At 40.5% G+C, this 20,814-nt stretch overlaps 1 protein-coding gene across 1 annotated transcript in view; it reads left to right on the top strand.

Annotated features, from left to right (window-relative positions):
- Window positions 1-20,814, top strand: part of dock1 (dedicator of cytokinesis 1) — a 157,427-nt gene that overhangs the window by 98,209 nt on the left and 38,404 nt on the right. Inside the window, exons 28-30 of the mRNA XM_029527112.1 lie at window positions 5,680-5,781; window positions 7,405-7,499; window positions 19,783-19,861. Of these exons, the coding sequence (XP_029382972.1) occupies window positions 5,680-5,781; window positions 7,405-7,499; window positions 19,783-19,861 (276 nt within the window). The remainder of the gene's footprint in view (window positions 1-5,679; window positions 5,782-7,404; window positions 7,500-19,782; window positions 19,862-20,814) is intronic.

Genomic DNA, 20,814 nt, shown 5'->3' with positions numbered 1-20,814 from the left:
CAAGGAGGTGTAATGCTTTGATGTGTTCGTGTGAAAGTGCTTCCTCAAGCTTGTCTACGCATAACGGGCCACTGTGGCGGATGGATGCTCTGCTTTTCTGCAGCTATTATTTATCATTATGTATTCTGTAGTGTTTATCTGGACATCACGCTGTTTTCCACCTAGTGCCGCTGAAGAAGAGAACCAAGTGTGAATGTCTTGAGCCGGCCTCTAACAGGTCCTTATACTTGTGTCCGTTGGCTGACCTGCCTCCGTGCCACCTTGTTGCCCTGATGTCGCAGCCAAGTGGGCTCACTGTTGATTGCTGCATCAGGGCCAAGTCCCTTACATGTGTGAGCTCTGCCTCACTTTGACAGAGCAGCGTGAGAAGTGCCTTAGTGCCGTCGCCTTACCGGCCTTGCTGTTCTCCTGTCTTCACTGTTTTTGTGTGTGATAGTCGTGTGAGGACAAAAAGCAGACAGACAGAGGAATTTACTCCTCCAGTCGGCAGTATGATACAGTAAACAGAGACTCTTGAGCAACTGCTTTAAGTTATGTTATTTTAGAAAGTTCAAATAAATTACTTTAAAATACATTTCATTACAGACTGGTTTTTGCATATATTATCGTCATTTTACATCCGGTTCAATTCTGCTTTCCAAATGGAAATGTGCAGTTTAAAGAGTAAGTTCTGTTTGAGAAAGTAATGTATAAAAGAAGTGGACGTATTTTCCAGCGAATATAGCAGCAGGACAGACTCATCCTTGGATGTTTTAAAAGTGATTGATAGATTGTGTGTTTTTGTCTCTCGGGACCGTTGATGGCATTTCGCCTTTTCATTGTGAGTTTTCTCAGAAAATTTTCATCCTTTCTTTGAGCGGGGACGCAAATTCTGAATACAAATCGAGATTTTATTGTTTGCCACCTCCATCCTGTGCTCAATGCTTCCGCTTTTCTCATCTTTTCTTCCTTAACAACCAAAGCCTCTATGATTTAAAAGGGCCAGTCACTTCTGTTTGGATGGGAGCAGCATCTTCATATCTCTCCGAATAAATTGCATCGCACCAGTGTGAGGTTCCCTGTGTGTTTGTGTAATTTCTGTAGTAAGGAGCCAGCAAATTCAAACTGCATCAGGCCTGAGGCTTATAAAGAGAAAGAGGGAGTCATTTTGTTCCCCGTTGGTCATCACAGCTCCACTTCCTCATCTTATCCTCTGCTCCTGTGTCAGTTTTCTCCCTCATAAAGACAGGTTGAGTCTCAGTCTGCATCCCTCCAGAGACCGGGACGCCGTTTCCCCACCGGCTTAATTAAAGGCTTAAAACAATGCTGTGTTATGGGGCTACCCTTCTATATTAGAGCAAACATCATTTTTACTTCCCTACTGTCAGGCGCTAAAGTGAGATGAATTATCGGAGACGCAAGCTTGAGAGCAGTATATGATGGATCTGGTCTTCCTCTCTAATCACCACGTTTTCTTTTCCACTAAGATTCTGCCTCATTTGCGCTCAAGTATAGGATGGATATGGATGCTGGTTTCTGGACACTGTGATAGATATCTATCATAAAGTTCCTGTGTATGTCCATTGCTGTTTTAGCTGGAGAAATTGTTTCCGGTGAAGAATATTGGCACTAATGACAATACAGCTGGAAGTGATTTAATGACTGACTTCCGTAAACATTTACAAGATGTCTGCCTGGTGTTGTAGGTGCTTTATTATCCCCGCTACCTTACTGACTGATTTCATAATCATGTTTCTTTTTGTTTGTTTGTTTTCTGTCGTTTTGGTTTCCTTTGTTCACAACATTTTGTTGAACATCATGAGATTGTTTTTTTTTATGATCCCTTAAAGAAAAGCATTTAACAGGGTTCTTGTATGTTCTTAGAAATTGAAACTGTATACATCTTGAACATTTCACTAAACCTCCACGAACCAGACGCATACATGATTTCTTTTACTAACAGCACCATTTCTGTCTCCCAAATGACAGGGGTCTAAGAATAACAACAGTTTTTTCCCCCATCATGTTTAGTCCACAAATGAATTTTGATTCTAGCGCCCAGTTAGATGCTCACATGATGATGATTTTGGCAGGTTTCACCATTGATAAAAAAAAAAAAAAGAAGAAGAAGAAAAAAAAAAAACCAGAACTCATTAAAATTTAAACAGTCAAACACAAGCAACTGTGTAAAATAAAGGAGTGATGCTAGGTTACTTTACTGTAACTTTCCCTCTCTCTTTCTGGTTCTTAGGCATTGCTTAGTCTTGTTTTTGTCAGTGTAGTTGTTTTTTCAGTGTTTCCTGTTTCCTCCATACAGCCATCTGAGTTTTATTCTTTTGGACCCGCTGCACTGCCGTCACTCTCACCAAACTCTTCTATTCTTAGTGTGGGCTTATTTATTTCCATCCATCCTTTCTCTTTCCACGAAAAACAACAAAATAAATAAATAACTACGAGTTGTCGTGGCAACGGAAGGGGGTTTATCCCACTAATAAAAGTGGAGAGCTGAGCCTTGTGAGGACAGGCTGGCCTTTGAGTTCTTCTGGTTCGCTCCAGACTGCTACACCACCTCGCACCCATTAAATTAGAGCCGGAGACCTCAGATGAGCATACCTGAACTTTTTCCATTTGCAGTCATGTCTCACATCTCTATTTATGCCTCAACAGTCCTTGATTGTTGCAGAGTGAAAGGAGTCTCTCTCCCGAGAGTGATTTCTCAGTGTATATCTTATCTCGCCTTCTCAAACCACGTCCAGCTAGGAATATAATGGCTGCTACTCTCTTACCTGTGTTGAACTTCTTATCGCAACGTGCCGGCTGATGTCACTGCCTGTACCAACAATTACATTAGTTTGTAAGCTTTAGATTCATTCACAGCAGACATAAAATCAATCGTAGCAGTGGCACTCTTTTGCCTCTGCTGCTGTCAGTCTTGATAGAACATTGTCAGAAAGCTTTAGGGGTTTCTGCTACTTCATGCAGCCTAATGGCAAGTCCCACACTGAGGCTGTCACCATGTAAAGTTTGCTCTGATGGCTCTTTATCTTGGGATTCATTCACAGCAGAGGAGACGGAGATTGAATGAGCATGGGATCCCCTCCAGCTGATCTACTTTCTGTAGTCTTAGCGGTGAAGATCGCTGCAACAAGTGTCAACGGCTTCTGCCTGCTCCTAAGACTTTTCTGCTTGTATCATTAAGGTGACTGCCCAACATGAGGGGACTAGCAGCAACCATGAAGTTAGTTACACTGCTTGAAGTGTGATTTTGAAGCGGTATCCTTAAAATAATGTCTTAAACTCACCAAACTACACTTAATTCAGTACAACAATTTATGAATGTCCCTGAGATGAAGTAACTGTATCTCTTGGTCTTCAGTGAGGACAATAAGAAGGTACAGAAGAATGAGAGAACTGTCTCTTTATTCACTTTATCCACACTGGTCTCATTGGTGCTTGTTCTCCGTCTAGAATGCTGAAGAACTGATGCCAACTGAGGCGAACATGGCCTCACAGATGAAAGAGTCCTGCCCTCTGTGCTTTAGAAAAACATTTCCATATTAATATATCATGAGTCACACTGATTTCTGTGGAACATTACAGAGAGGGAAGTGGAGCCGTCATCAGCTCCGCATGGCAAAACGGAAAAGTGAAGGAAAGCATTAATAATACATGTTTGCAGCAGCACGATAGAGTTACGGTTTGGGTTGATATCCCAAGTGTTCATGCCATGTATATAATAATTATTAACCTCTGTCTGAAAGCAATAAGGAAATAACTACAAGCTCATCAGAGAAAAAAAATAATTATTAAAAATATTCAGAATTGGAGAGGAGGGTCAGATAGTGTGTGAAGTGTGTTTAGCATAATTTTTACTCTGCTGCGTTTCTGTGGGTCAGGCCTAATTACTGCTCAGGAAGAGCTTCTCCACAAGCAGAATGTCTTGTGAGGATTAACTACCATGAAGTGGCAGAGTTATGTACGTGGCATGAGGGCTATACTAACAGAGTGCTCAAGTCTCCAAGGTAGTCGCAGATAAACATCCCAGCCTGGAGTTTATTCATTGTTGCTCAGCAGACAGGTCCACTTACCTCAGAAGTCATTTTGTTTCACAGAAAACTTGTATTTCACAGCTTAGAATTGTAAATTAAAGCTAAATTGTGCATCTTTGTGGCAAACAAATGTTCTCAGTCGAGGTAAACAAAAAAGAATAAAAGCATTAATGAATGGATGAAGCGACTGGACACCGTCATAACAGCAACAGAACAATGAGATTTGGCATGGCTTCCCTCTCAATAAAATACATTGGATAGTATATAAAAAGGAAATAGAATAGTAAATAAAAATATAGGTGATAAACTATAAATATAAAATAAAAAATTTACATCAACATAAAAATTTACACCATTTGAGATGTAAACAGAATCTGCAGCATTTAAGGAGGTAGCATCATGTTGTGAATGACCAAGTGTGAGCTGATCGCTTCCTTCTACTTTCTGTCCAGTTGTTGGAGTTCCCATAATGCACTCTGCAGCTTTCCTTCTTCTGTGCAGCAGTGCGGCTTGTACACCGTACAGCGGTGCAGTTTGGTAGTATGGACTCTATTGTGCTTCTGTCAAAGTTGAGCAGTAACTTCTGGGGGAGTTTGGCCTGTTTCAGCTTCCCCAGGAAAAAAGCTGTTGTGCCTTCACCAGCTGGGAGGTGTACATCAGTGAAAAACATCTTTTTAAAGTGGAAAGAACCTTCCCTCTGCCTCTCTCCCCCTGCCCCCTTTAACTTTTCAGTTTCTCAAGACCCTTCGCTTTTGTTGGCTCCTCTCGTTAAAGATGTATGCTGTGAGTTGCTGAAAAGGTCACTCTCAATTCGGCAGCATGATGCTCACTCCGGTAGTTTTAGGTTTGGAGGTAGACTGACTGACAGTCAGGCAGCTGCATCTTAATGTTTATCACACCTTAAACTTATTAATCTGTGTGCTCTCAGGCATTCTGCGACAAAGCGGTTAATTGCCTGCTCTTATCTTTGGTGCATTTTTTGATCAGCTAGTCGAGGTAAATCCTTCTGGGAGCAGCTATGAACATATTCTAAGAATAAAAACAATAATGGCACTGTATACTTGTTTAAATTTGGTTTTAATTATCCCTGAATCTTTTGTTCACGGAATAACACCCTCATGAAAACAACTGCATCTCTGCCATCTGAGTCTTTGTCTCCATTAAACAGCACAACCTCAGTTCAGTCACACCGATGGTCAGGGACAGCCCCTCCAAAATATACGTTTCCTGCCACTTTTCTCCAGCAATATCTTGGCGCTTGTCCACATATCGTTGGCGCGACGCTCGACTGGCAGCGGCAGCCTCTCCCCACATTTACCTTCCCTTATCTGCCTTCCACAGTTAATGTACAGGGTGCTAACCAGAACCAGGATATTGTGCTGTGAAATAAAGACAGCACTCTAGGACCCCACAGGCATTATAATCATTGGAGACAAAGAGCTAGGGAGTAGAGGGCAGTAGGTTAATGAGATCAGCCACTGAGTGAAGACATCTACCTTTTCAAACCTGGGAGGCCGGGGCTGCTTTTAGCACTTGAGTCCAATCAGTTCAGCCAGTCAGTAGCCATTAGAATCACAGGCACAGACTCATTCTATCCTCATCCTTAAATTTGAACTTGATTTTGTATTGAATGTACCTTTTTCTTCTCCAGGGGAGCTTTGTGGCCAGCATGACTGCTACACTGAGGCAGATGGATGACTATCATTACGCTCATCTGATCAGCACCTTTGGCAAGATAAGGAGTGATGTGGTGGTGAGTACACCTTATCGGCGTGTCTGTGTCTACTAGATGAAACACTTCAGGCTACATTGTCATGTAATAACTTCCCCCCCCCCCCCCCCCTTTTTTTTTTTTTTTTAAGAAGACCCATAGTTCAGTATTATTATGTTCTGTCTTTTCAAAAAATCTGAAGTTAGATTAAATCTGTTCAAAAAAAATGTTTTTCCTCTACATTGAAGTATGAAATTGAATTTTTGCTGGTCCTTGGTCTCGCGCTGCTGACTATGTGTACAGCATGATTTTGGTGATAGTAACTCCTAAGGGAAGCAGATCACCCGTTGCAGCCAACAAGTTGCGGAGGAGGGATAAATGTCATTGATGTTATGGATTTCAGCTACAAATAATTCCTCCCTCGAAGCGGTATTCCTCTAATATCTGCTGCCAGATTAGCATTATATCAGGCTGCACTGACAAGTGGGGAAATCCTAATGTTACCTCAACAAATGACTTTGAGCCTTATAGGAAGGACAAGAATCTAATTCATATCACAGGTGAGGCACTGTGAAACCCAAGTAGGCGGGAACTGTAGTGTTCTTTTGATGTGATTTTCCATGAATATGTCCCTCTGAGAATGCTTAGAACTCAAAGAATTACAGTTTATGAGCACTTGTTTGATTAAGCAGTGGCAAAATTAATGTTTTCTCATGTGACTGTAAAGAGAAAAGAAGTTGCATTCCAACTTGTGTGAGTGCATCCAGGGTTTCTCTCAGTTCCCATATTGGGATAAACAATCACTGTGATGAAGCTGGATTTCTCTACAGATATATTGTCTCTGAAGCTGGCGTGCGCCACGCCACACTTTTCAGAATTGGTTGCAACACAAAGGGCTTTGTTGCTTGTGCAGTTTCTTTCCTCTGTAAACAAGCCAACACAAAACACAGGGATTCAGCCAGGAATGAACATCTTTAGCCAAAAACAGACTCGCATGAATATTTATATTTCAGATATTTACTTGGCGTCGCTGCAATGAACACCAGTGTGGGTGTGACAGTAGAATAAGCTTATATTTCTAAATTGAGGCATTCAAGCAATCAATAACTTTGAGAGATTAACAAAACTGCCTTGAAAAAAGATATAAATGGATTGTGCTGTTTTGCTCTTTGAATACATATTTCTGTCAATCTTTTCTTTTTTTTTTAAGAATAAAAAGAGAAATAAAAAATCTGATGGAGGAAAAAGTCGGTGACTGTGTAAACTTAAGTTAGGGATGTAGAGTCTTTTCTCATGTTGCTGCAGAGAAGGTAGCTGTGCATCATCTTAGTAATAGAACGAAACTAGTTATCAAGTTGTCAGGTTCAGCTTTTATAGCTTGTAATTATATGGCATGTTGATGCTATCTAAATATCACACAAAGGTAGTGTTCCTGTGAGCTGTGAGACTGTTGTAATCTCATTGTACGTGAGAAAATGTGTGTCAGTGGCGTCAAATGTCACATGCAAAGGGAAAATACAGGAATCACCTTGACCTTAAAATCGCATCTGAATGCTGTTTCTGCCTGAAAGCCACAAACTGAAACTGTTCTTTTGAAATTGCTTTTATCTTGGTTTTGTGAAGAATAGCACTTTTCATTTTGAAAACTTTATTTTCCTCTTGCAGGACTTCCTAATGGAAACGTTTATCATGTTTAAAGATCTCATTGGGAAAAACGTCTACCCCTCCGACTGGGTCATAATGAACATGATGCAAAATAAGTAAGTGCAACCCTGCTGGACACACATGCACTCACGCAAGCGCACACGTAAATCGTGCCACATTAAACTCCCTGCACTGTTGTTGCTAAGGAACAGCAGTCAGAAGTGGGTGAGGATATTTTCTAATGTTTTTCTCTCCATGCAAATATCGGCACAAGGCCTCAGCGGTGTAGCAATCAGATGAGCAGTCAGCGCAGACGCAAACAATCACATGAATAATAGATGTTTGGCTTTATGCTGCCTGCTAATCTCCAAACTTAGTATCAGCATCTCTTTACTTTGTTGCTTGTTGTGCTGCCGTAGCCTTCTGTTTTATTAATGTGAACCTTGCTTGATTTCACTTTTGTTGAAAATATAAAAAGAGATTAAATATGCTTTTCAGTTTGGGAGTTTAGTAAAAAGCTGTTTTTGTGCACTCTTGAGTAGAAGTTGGAGCAACAGTATTTAAAGGCTTTTTGTGTTGTTTTTCTTTTTCTTTTTCCTTCTTTCTGTGCCTTTTCAGAAGAGACATGTACCATAAAGTGTTATTGTACTCTATTATACATTGGCAAGGCACAAGCTGTCAGATGAAAACCATAAGTCAGTTTTTTGACAAGTAGCAGAGAGAATCTGCCCAGTAACTGTTCAGTTCGAGATTCGGGCATCTCATGCTCGTAGTGAATGATGTTTCCTCAGCATAGAGCCAAGACTAATTCATTTGCCAGCTAATTAGCTGGTTAACGGGCTAAGATAACAAGCCATCTTTGGTGGAGCAGAGACACCAATAGCTAATTAGTGCAAATGTAAATAAAAATAATACCAGAAATTCGCTTTCCTACAAATGCAGGAGCTCAGATTTCTTCGTGTTCTGTTAGCCAATTATTTGCCCTGGAGGACGCTGGTTGATCCTCAAACTGCAGCAGTGAAAAGCAGGCTACAGGGGTTTGGTAAACTCCCTTGTTTTTAACCTCTGGATGTTTCCCAACCTGACAATGTCTCAAATGACATCACCTCAGGCCGTTTATCCGATTTTGTGCAGCTCCCTCTCGAGCCAACTTCTTTCACATATGCAGCAGTACTTCCCAAAACTTTGATGTGTAAAATCAACTCAAATGAAAGATTCATCAGACGAAAAACAACGAAGAACACTGGATTTGAAGTAACAAGGCTTTTAACACAACAGCAGAGTACCTGGAGCTGTGGGTATTCAAGCGCAGCTTCAAAGTGGCCATTTATGGCATGTGCAGAGCTTAAAGGTAGCCTGTAGTTGACTCCCTGCCTGCACTTTGCTAAACCACTCCATTGTCCTCAGCTTGGATAGTTGAATGGAGGTTTTGGCTCTATTGCTTTCATCAGTCCTTTTGACCACGACAAGCCAGGTCCATTTTAGAATTCATGCTGCCTGCTGGACAACGCAGAAGACATCATTGTTGCTTGGTTACACACACACACACCCTCTGCAGGTGTGCAAATTAAAGCTGCTCTGCTGCAGAATGAGCTGCATTTCAGGTAGAGTAAACTTATTGTTGACCATCCTGAATCACACATTTACACACACAAACACACGTAAACAGCACAAGGCTCCTTGCGCATGAACTGGACTAGCAAACCCGTTTAAACAGTCCACAACCACTGTGATTCCTTTCTCTCCGGAGCAGCTTTAGGGATGTGACGAGCGCCACTGGGCTCGCAGCAGTCCATTCTCACATCATGCTTTGTTGTGCGTGAAATGTTTTGTTTTTGAAACACAGACTGGAGGCCAATGTGTCATCCCCCATGCCTCAGCAGAATCTTCCCCAATTGAACCTTTTGTCTGTTTGCACTTGTTTGTGACAGCCAAGATTAATTCGGCACTCTAGTCCATGCATTCAGCCACTTGCTGGAGTTGAATCATTATTCAACTCAATGAAAAATAAGCCTGTCATACTCTGACTCATCTCACTGTCTTTATAGTTGAGCCTGTTTGAATACCGCAGGTGTCAGCTTCACAACAAATTAGTGAAACTTCTCCATTTGTCACCATCCGTCAAAATGCGTTTGATCGGTTGCTTCCTCCTCGCCACAGTGAGAACCGAAGGTGACACATTCATTCATCCCGCGACAGAGCTATAAATGTGTTGCATTAACAATCTAAAAGCACGGGAGTGAGCTCTGTGTGTGCACATCATGCATGTTTGCTGCACTCGCTTGGTTTCTGTAGCACCGAAGACTGAAATCCCAGCGACCTCTTATAGGCACACATCTCTGAAGCTGTAGCAGCGAAGGATCACCCCTTCACATCCTTATTGAAGGTTATAGAAAATTCCATCCACGCACTAAATGCTGGACTAAACTTTTCCATCTTAAGAATGGATTAAATAACTAAATGCATAAACTATAAGGTAGTACAGTAGGTTGATGAGAAAGGGATTGATAAGAGGGAAAATTTAAATCACTGACATAACTGATGAAAAAGCTTTTAGATCTGTTTTTTATCCAAAGCTGATATAAAAATCATAGTTAGACCTTTTCGCCATCTTGATTAGTTTTTTTTTTTTTTTTCCAAAACAAAGAACCATTGTTGCCTTTCCAGGAGCAGAAGTTTTAATGTGCCCTCTGAGCAGTGCTACATCTTAAGGGCAGATTGAAATAAGTCAGGAAGTGATGGCACGGTTAGCACGCTGACTTAGTAGAATGGAAGATGCGGCGGTGCTTTCTGGAGACAGACACTTGTTGCTTTCTTCTGCACTGCTAGGTGACCTGGTGTCAATGCTAAAGCTTAACGATGACGAGAACAAAATGAATAGCCCTTAAAAAACAAGAAAAAAGAAAAAAAAACTATAAATGATGCATCTCCAAAACTGTATCAAAACATATTTGTGGATTTGTGTTTCTGGGAAATCCACACATGCCATATTCAGCACACAGATTGCCACCCACGGCACCGGCAGACTGTTCTTTCATGTCTTCACATTACGATAGCACCACTAATGAGATGTACATCGGCGGCAGCAGCGGTCGTTTCCTCCTACTCTTTCTCCACCCAGAGCCTCCAGGTTGTGAACTGATTTATGAACTCTAATTGCCCTGGGGACAGCAACCTCAGGCTGGTGAGCCACTGACTGCCATTTCCCCCTCGCCAACTGGCCACGGGTTAATAACGGGCAGCAGAGGCAGGTTAATGGTTGTGCTCCAAAATGACAGGGAATAAGTTTGCTGGCCAAGGTTGTGGTTAGGAATTCACTGCACGGCCTCTGACCCACATTTCTTAGGTGTCAAAGTTCCAAATATTGTTTGCATACAGACATTTTAAGGTTTATGTGCCTTCAAGATCCTGACTTCAAATTTTGATCCCACCCTTTGGCTTTTCTGGTATCATTTAGAGGACCGAGGTTTTGAAGTGAATGTATCTTGTAAAATTAGAGGACAGTATCAAACAACCTGAGCTTCTGTTTGAAAGTGGCAATGTTGCAAAAGCTTCAGGAATACAGACATGACATTCAATATGAATTTATTTTTGCGTTTTTAGAGGTACAAGTGGCCGATGGGCACTCGTTTTTCTTAAAGAGCACTTACTGAATTAGTTCAAGTTGGCATTTGCTTTAAATGCTATCGTGACTGTCTGTTTTCTCTCGGGGATGAGAAACCTTGCATTACATTTTTACAAGACCACAGCTGCTGGCTGCTCTGTACAGTCAGCTAAATTTGCTCCATTACAGATTTGCATAGCAAACTTTTCAAGAGCTCTGTGCTCTTCAACCTTAAAGCCCGAGATGTGCTGAATTGCTGCATAGTAAGTGCAGCCATCATCATTAATCCAAGCAATGTTCATTGGCAATGTTTTTCCTGTTTCTGCTTGCTGTTGTGAGGAGAACCACTTAAATGGGTGTCGATTTTGCAGCAGCCAACAAATATGAAAGAGCGAATATAAATTATATTACAAGATAAAACAATAGAGATGTTTTTTTTTTTTTTTTTTTTCCCGCCAGTCTGAGCGTCTTCCTCGACTGCGATGACAAAAAGACAGTTCAGGTAAAATGCGTCTAATCATCACTGATAAATTAATGCAATCCATATTATGAACACATGAATACACAAAGGAAAATGATACAATGACTTCATCCATTGCTTAGCTTCATGAACAAGTCCATAGTATTATTTTCTATTTTGCACGTACAGAACAGAAAGGACTACGTACTGGAACTCATGCTCAAACTTAAGATGTATTGGAACTGAGTTAACATCAGACAGCCTTCTTAAAATCAGTTCATTTCCTCAAATAACACCAAAAGTTTCTTGCTGAGCTCTTAATTATGTGTAAGAATAGTGGATCGCGAGACGAATGGGGAGTTCTCCCAGAGCCCTGCGTGTCAGATGAAAAGATAAAAGCTGAAGAAGCAGCTCTTTAACATGGTAACCCATGCCACCAGTCCCTCACAGACTCATTAGCAGAGGGTTGCTGTAGCTGGATGGCTGCCGTTCGGAGTTCTCTCCATGACTAATCCAGGAGCTGGAGGATAGGTCTGGGAGGCCACACAGGAAAGAGGACTCGGATAGTGTAGAGACTGCAGATGATGATGTGATCCTGTTTGTCCCTGTACAACCCATCAGCCACTAAGTAAAAATAACAAAATAAAAGACAGTGCCTGTGGGCCCGTGGGTGTCTGATTTGACATACTCCACTTTTAAGGAGAATGCTGTTAAAAGAGCGCAGCTGGAAAATCTCACGACTCCATTTTTGGTTACTGTCAGACAGGTTATGTGATCCTGTGGGTCTGAAAACCCCGAAAAATCTTTCAAAGCTGTGTTAGGTAATTCCAACGAGGGATCATCGTTGACCTAAAAAAAAAAAAAAAAAAAAAAAGTTTTTTTTTTGTTTTTTTTTTTTTTTACATTTCAGTGAAGTTGACATTTCGGAGTTGAAACTTCAGGTTCATGTGCTTCTCCCATCCATTTGGTGCTATGAACATGATGAAACCTAAACAGAGGGGGGAAAAAAAGGACAAAACTTTTGCAATTCGTAATATTATTACTAAATTGACACATTATTATTACCTTGAGATGGTAGCATCATGTCTATTTGTGAAAACATGCAGTGAAAATAAAAGAAAATGCCACATGCACTGCACAGGCCCCGTGCCTGAAGACTTCTGTTTGTGCGTTTTCTATTGTGAGCTGAAAACTGTTGCATGGCTTTGCTTCTTTGTTAATGCGGTGACGCTTGTCCAGTTGCTTGGCTATGTTTGTGTCTGCAACCCTGATAGGCGATTCTGCAATATTTAGATTAAACGCAACTCTGCAGCGGAATCGTGTGGGTGGAGGCATGAAATGTGGTTTGTGCTGAATCATTCGACACTGCTGTGTGCACAGGTGTCTGTTTACAAACAGTGTAGCTTACCAGCTTCACCTTAACCTCACGTCACCACAGGCTCTCAATGAGCTCTAAAGTCAGTCACAGGCGCGCTCTGCTTTATATTCCATTACACAGTAGTGCGCTACTTGCAGCTTGGCTTCACGTCAGCCTCCTTGCGTTTATCAGCTTGATGATGAGCTGTTGCCCTGACAAGTAATATTGTTTTGCCCATGGAGCGCAGTGCACTCCGTTGGCCTGTGATCATACGTCGTGGGCCTTTGAATAGTGCCCCCTGCCGAGAGAGAACATCAGAGGTGATTTTTCTCAACATGGTTTTTATCAAAGTCATTATCAGGAAGCAGCAGGATAGATTTATTATCCATCAGGCTCCGATGTGGAAGGTCCACCACATCGGAGCCCTCAGTGGAAGAATTTGGATCACAGCTTTAAGGGAAAACGGCAGTAAGGCAGTATAAAATACCCGCACAGTCTTACAAAAGTGAATCTGTTTTCGGATTTGTTTTTGTTGACAAAGCAGAAGACGTAATCATTTTAAAGAATTACCAATGTCAGTGCTGTTTTGTCACTGCATTTACACTGCAGTCTTTCTGTTTTGGTTGTCAAAGCAAGCGCAATATTTCCCTCCCAGTAATACTATAGACCTTTTACTTTCCACCTCTGTTGAGACTTCGTGTTTTCTTTTGCTATCAGACAAGATAAATAGCTTTCCTCTGTCACGTATAAAATAAGGATCACTTAGAACAGAGTGGCAGATGCTTCATTGGAGACGCAGTGAATTTGCTGCAGCTAATTTCTGACTTTACTGTCTGAACATAAATGACACGTTTTCAGTGAATGCTCCTTTCATTCTGATAACTCAATCATTTCTGTCTTTGGCTCAGCAATGTGTCAAATCAGATGGCCCTATTTTATGGCTATGCATCTGACGTGTATTTAATTCAACATTTAAACCAGCGTTGACGCTCACAGCAATCAACACTGACTAAAAGGACACCCGTGACAGGATGTCTGCTGCTAATATTCCAAATCCCAATGTAATCATCTCTAATACACTGCTTTAAATGCTATTAAGGGTATAAATCCCCCTCAAAAATTTCACTGTATGAAACATCGCCATCTTCAAATGTTTGTCAGACGAAACTACCTTCTCCTGAACGTCCTTTCATTGCAAAAGTTCTTCACCCATCAGTTTCTACTGACATATCATTTAAATTTAAGACAAATAATGAGAAAGATTAAATGTTACAGAATGTTAGAATTAGTTTTAATTGCTTCATTATGCTCGTGATATCTTTGAATGCGCCTCATTAGCTCACCCTTTGGTCAATATGAACTTTGCCAGCCATCTGACTCCACTGTGGCAAGTAGGAGTTTTCCTTCTTGCTTCTGTTTGGAGGTCTGTCTAAATCAGCCTGTGTTGCCTCATTAGTAATCAGTTCACCTCTTCACAAACGTTTGCCCTGGATGAAAAGCAGCCTTTGCTGTCATTGTTTCATCTCCGACCTCTGTGTTTATGGGCTGGCGCCGGGTAGTGTGCCTCAGCGCTAACGCTGACATCACACTGCCTGCTGCCAGGTCAAAGACTGGACTGCAGCTTTTTTTTTTTTTGTTTGTTTGTTTGTTTTGTTTTGTTTTCCACCATATTTCCATGCAAGACACGGCGTTTTAGTAATACAGTCGGTCACTGTTATTCCTTACACTCTCACTGAAATATAGCATGTGTCCCAACTCACCAACACACACATCTACAGTCATCTTTTACTTGTCCTCTATCATCAGTCCATTTCTTTTTTTTTTTTTTACAGAAAATGTAGGTTTTCTGAGTGTCTACTGGCTGTGTTAATAGCTTATCAAAGATGCAGGAGATGTACCCATATCTTCATTTTTCATACTATTTGAATATTACCTTGCTTAAGAATAATGGCTGTTGGTTAAAAGTCTTCGTAAGGAAATTGTCTGCAGGGTTTTATATCTACAAAGGTCAAAGAGATAGTGCCAGTCTTTTGATTAACTCATGATGGAAATTCCTTGAATACTGAAAGTTTATTTTGACTTTTCACCATCTTATTGTTAGTGATATTATGACTTGCCACTTCATTGTCAGCTTACCTATTCTTCACTTTCAATTTATTAATTAAAAGACGTAATGGAATTATATGAGCCTCATTTTGTGTTCCGAATAAAGATTTCATCCCAGCTCTCTTTCAGAGCTCCTTATTACTTGAAATGGTTTAAATCCTGGAGTTGGGTAAATGGAACAGTTCTCACAGATGAGAGCAGTTCTTTGACTCATCCCAGTGATATGTTTTGAGTCATTAATGCTTCCTTTAGCTTCCCTGGGGTGTGCCTCTCCGTATAAATTCATATACCCTAGTTTTTCTGAAAAGCTGTGACAAGAGTCAGATATAGTCTGTTAAAGATGCACAGGGAGAGAGAGTTGACACATTGGAGAGGAATTTGGGTTAAAAATATGTTGACAGATCAGTTGATCTAATATTAAATCAGATATCTGAAGTAAAGGCAATCAAATTTAATAAATTTGGCCGATAATGAAGGTTTTTGACCTTGTCTTATCTCTGAGCCGAGGGAGATATGCCAGCTATTCAGCACCAGTATGCAAATAGATCATGATCATTATCGAGGATGCTCTCTGAACTCAATTAGCTAGCATGATCTGCTGATATGTTTTCATTAGCATAAATGCTAGGTGTCTGTGGTGCAGATCACCGGGCAGAGCTCAAGTCTGTGTACCAAGATAAAAGCAAATAGTCACAAGAGTCTGAAAAGCAAAGAGCTTTAAATTTGCTGCACACCCATCAGTCCTCAGTAATGGGGTGATTTTTCTGACACTGACAGTTTGATGGAGCATATTTATCATAATAATGCCATTTGTACACTGTATCAGAATGACTTCAATGTGTAGGAGGTACTATGCTGCTGTGGCACCACCTAATTAAAAAGTTAGGGGATCTTCAAGTTGTTTTTGTCTCTCTAAGCAGAAGATGGGGAAGCCCATGTTTTCTGCAGACGATTAGAGCTCTCTTGATTTCCCTGCTGAACGTGAGATACCCCCCAAAAAAAAAAGAAAGAAAACAGCACGAGGACAGTTTATTTTTAGTAATGACACAACTCAAGGATGTCCCCAGAATTTCACAATCTCTGAGCTGAAGGCTAAAGCAAACACGAAACCCGCTGTATAAGTCTTTGATTACATTGATAGTAGCGGATTAAGTTTCATCAACATTCTGGTTGTAATGAAGTTACGCAGAGCTGGTTTGTCATTGTGTCTTATTTTTCCTTTTGCAGTGTGATGGCTGGCTGTAACAGATGTTGCAAAGCTGCCAAGTTTCCCCCTTCTGGCATTTGGCGCAATTAATAATGCAAGCTTAGAAAAAGAGACACGCTACAGTCTCTGTGATTTACCTTTAATGTTGTCTTGTTTCAAACTCATAGTGACATTTCCATGCAAAGAATATCTGCTGAAATCAGGATGTTGATTAATTAGATGACAGTATGTCCTTTTGGACCAAGTCAAGAACAGAGTGGAGATTTTCTCATTATATCACATTTATCTGAAGACTGCTGCTTTAATAAAATTCCCACTTTTAAGCTGACTTTAAAAAGATATATTTCAGAGTTCAATAAATTAACCCTGAATGCCTTTAATCTGATTTGAAATTACCTTTTTTTTTGTCTCTGTCAGAACCCACTGTGTTGGAGAGTATATTCTATTTTCATCCGCCTCACTAAGTTTTTCACTGTAATTAATGGCAGGATATGCTCACAGAGGAACTATCCTGTCCGTTCGTTAAAGCCCATTATATGTCTACTGCCGTCAAATAGGATTTTAGATAATGGAGTTTACAGCTCAAGAGCACAGCAGCCCCCATGTAACATGTGAATGCAAACCTTCCCATATTTATTGCAAATATACCGCAAAGCAATGATGTAGAAAAAGCAGGAGATTTCATCTCCCTGGATCATCAAACCGTCGCGGTGGAGCCATGATTAGAAACGGGAGGTGATAAAGAAGTGGCTGATCACAACTGCATTCAGCCAGGAGCTGTGAGGAGTATTGATCCCTTTCCTTTCTTCCCTGTGTGACCGAGCAGTGGGATCTGTGAGTTTTGTGTGAATCACAGTCATTGGTGATGAGCAGCGAGTTTAGTCGGCCTCATTACAGTCTTCAGGTTTACTGTTAGCTGATATTTGTGCTGCAAATGAAGGGAGACAAATTGCTTAAATGAAGAAAGTATGTCCAGACTTTTGGCGGGCACTGTGCGCTTCACTGTAGTAGTTTTGGATGTAGTTGTTTAGTTAGAGCTTTTTCTTCTGGGTTAGAGTAGGATTATTTAATTTTTATTTCTTTATTTTTTTAAGTTAAGGCTGGGTTTGATTTTTGCTGTTCTTTAATCATTTAATGTTTACCGCTGCAACAGTCAATACTTTTTTTCTGCTGCTCAACAAAATATTCACACCACTGTGTCTTTGTGCTGCTACCCGACCTATTTTCCCATGGATTTTTGTATTGTTAATTTAAAAACGAAAAAACGGATATAGTTTATTGTGTTATTTTGTTCTATTCTTATTATACCTTTCATGAGGGACAATGCATATTGCATCAGGGCAATCGCTTTGTTGGAGATCTTATTTATTATTCTGAGTAAAACCATTTCACGCCATGAACTTTTTAATGAGACTTAAATTACTGGGACTGCAGAGTTTTTGGACTGAGATTAATATATTTTCTTATATTTGGGCCAAACTGAACAGTATTTAAATCGAAATTCGACCAAATTTTATGTTGAATATCAAAAGCTCCAATATTTTGACAAAGGAAATTGATGTCACTTGGTACCTTTATAGTTGAAGCACTGACATTAGACCAGCCTGCAAATCTTATTCTGCACACATAAGAGCACCTGCGTTTGGCACAGACCCCGGCAAAAAAAGATGCATCATCCAATGGGTGGGATGATGAGGTGATCCTGTACATTATCCATCTGCTTGAATGTAGCATTTGCTTTTTACATGAGAATATTAGTATATTCATGGATTGATCCTTAATGAGCCTTGTAAAGTGTGATTTATTTATTTTTTTTCATGATTTTGTTCAGATCTTGTTCTCACAGTTGAGCAGATTAGTGATGTCCACCAAATGTCAACAATCTGCATCTATCTTCATTTAAAATTGTTGTTGCTTTAGCTGAGTGGCTGCTCGTCTGAATCATTGAACTTTTATTGAAATACTGAGCTGTATACTCAGTAATAAACAAACTCCCCCTTATTTATTTATTGACTTACTTTTTTTTTTTTTTTTTTTAATAAAACGAAAAAATAATGAGCCTTATACATTGAGCAGTAATATTTCTCAGATGGTGTGCGCAGTGGATGGAAATACATTTTAGCATTAGTCCAGTCTTAAGCGTATCAACTATATTGGCATGTTCACAGCTGCAGAAAATTGAGTGAGGTGTACAGAGAGGGAGCTCGTGCTCGTGAAGACAGGCTGGGATGGGGGGGTCTCCCATTCTGAGGCTAGAGAGCCAGAAAAATGGACTTCTAATGTCTTATCCAAAGGTGGTCAATGACGGTTAACCTTTCCAGCTAATGAATAAGGTGACTCTTAATATGGATCACACATCGGCCCCAGATAAGAGAACATCGCTGCCAAAGCTTTGTAGTCTCAACAGTGATGGTTATTCCTCTTCAAGGTCGGCTGGATGGGACAATGAGGGGAACCCCCATTCCCCTCAGTGTTGCTATAAATCATAACCCTCACGAGACGAGCTGTGTCTGCGAGGAACACATGATCCCCGCAGGAAACCCATCTTCAGTGGCGGGTTTGCTTAAAAGACGACAGCAAGACATTTGCCTTTGGACCGACTGTCTGCTCACCTGCCAGTGCCGCTTACCTGAGCGTTACATCTTCATGCCGCTTTATTGCCTGCTCATCAAACCCTGATGCAAACCGCTCCAGTGGCATAACAGTTGTCCTTGTTTGACCTTGCCACTTTTTCATCGCGCATTCTGTTGTATCTTCATGCCCCGCCTTGGGCAATGATTTGTTGCAGTTTGTTTCCAGATTAGTGGTTGTGTGAAAACGTCTGGCACTAAGAAGCAGAAAGCCAGTGCTAGAAATTGCATGAACCAGGGTCGATTGGTCCTTAAATACAATGAGCCAGGTTATTGAAACTGCTGTGCTACAGATTTCTCTCCTATGTTCAGTATAAGTGCTTTTTTTCTCTCTCAGTGGGTTATTCCTAGAGATTAGTACTCACATTGTTGTATAGCGGGGTCTGCCAGGGAATGAAGTTAAATATTGAATGGGCCTTTGGTTCTGTGAGTAGCAATCATAATTCCCCTCTAAAAGCTTCATGCCATTTAAGTTATTAACATTTAATTCTGCAACACTAGAGTGGATTAACCCATCAGACAGTGTTCTCGTTAAGATCTACTCATTGCATCTTTTTTTTTTGGGGGGGGGGGGCATGAGCCATTCTATACCTCAATCTGCCTGAGAGACAGAAAGGCCAAACCTGTTTCACTGCTGTCAGCTGCTGCTTTTCTTGTGTGACTCTGACTATGAAACCATTTTATATTGTCTGTAGCATCTTTTTTGAATTTTGTAGTTCTTGTTTTGGCCTGCCCAGGGACCACTGATAGAAAGCAGCTGCGAAATTGCTTCTCTTCCATTCAATTTAGGTTGATGCTTTTAATAAAATCCGTCTGAAAATAAGAAAACAAAGCTGGGGCAGAAAAGCAGAACCTAAACTTCTGACTTTTCAGCCAGTCCTTGGGGTGATAGATATATTGTGTGTCTATTTGGTGGATCAACAACAACACACAATTCAAATGCAAAATAATGTGTACAGACGCTGGAAAAGTTAGAAAATAAATTCCTTATACTTCTTCCATCAATAAGAAGACGCTTTCCTCTTATCTTTCCAGAGTCTTCCTACGGGCAATTAATCAGTATGCAGCAGTGTTGAACAAGAAATTTCTGGATCAAGCCAACTTTGAGCTACAGGTAAGAACTGAATCAATGGAAGGATTTAGGAAAAAAAACCATCCTAGATTGCAGCCCCCACCGACTTCACTCTATTGAAGACCTTGTTCTTTTAGTCATGGCAACACGTGGTTATCATTTTAGAGCAGTTTTTCCTTTTTCTTTTTTTCAGAAAGCACTTCGCTGTAGTTCGCTCTCACTAAGGCTGTTTTTTTTTTTTTTTTTTTTTTAATGTTCCAGATGCAGCATTGTTGGACCTTTTTTGAATAGAAAAAAAGATCAGGGAAGGCAGTAGACATAAAAATTGCGGAGTGGGAACATCAGTTGCTTTGTAATAGCTTCCAATTTGACGTGCATTTCTGAATATTTTAACCTGCTCGCCTCTCAAATAGAGCTACACTTTTTCTGCTTGGTTTTCAAATGTCCTGACATGTGGAATAATGTTATTTCTGTCAACAGCTGAGCTCCTCTTTGTTTTTAAAGACATTATAGATTGTATTTTATCGTTTTAATGTGACTTATAGTACCTCATACTTTCTTTCTGGTGTAGGAATAAAACTTTTGGATTTTCCTTATTTTACTCTACAGTTCAAATAATTTATCTGGACACAGCCATTTTTGCTGCAGCTTAAACAGTCACACATTCTGGTTTATGGGTATTCTCAGGTATTGTGTGCTGTTATTTATTCCTTATAGCATACTCTTTAGAAAGATACTTTTTTCTTATGTTTGAAAGCATGGACTATTTTCATAGACATGCATGATGGTGGCTACAGTGGCGCTGCCTTTAGTTGCTATCATGCCTGTGAAATGTTGAGCTCTGGAGGCAAGCAGCCAAACTCACCAACCTTTCCCTCTATTGGGACAGTTTCTCTCCACACAGATATACCGATCTCATCTGGACCTTTGTATTCATTGAAACTAAAGCTTTTCTGTTCCACAAGGGTGATGTGTCAAATGCTGCTGTAAAACAG

This window comes from Echeneis naucrates, chromosome 19 (genome assembly GCF_900963305.1).
Source record: "Echeneis naucrates chromosome 19, fEcheNa1.1, whole genome shotgun sequence".
NCBI classification, from domain to species: domain Eukaryota; kingdom Metazoa; phylum Chordata; class Actinopteri; order Carangiformes; family Echeneidae; genus Echeneis; species Echeneis naucrates.
This window is presented reverse-complemented; position numbering and strand designations above follow the sequence as displayed.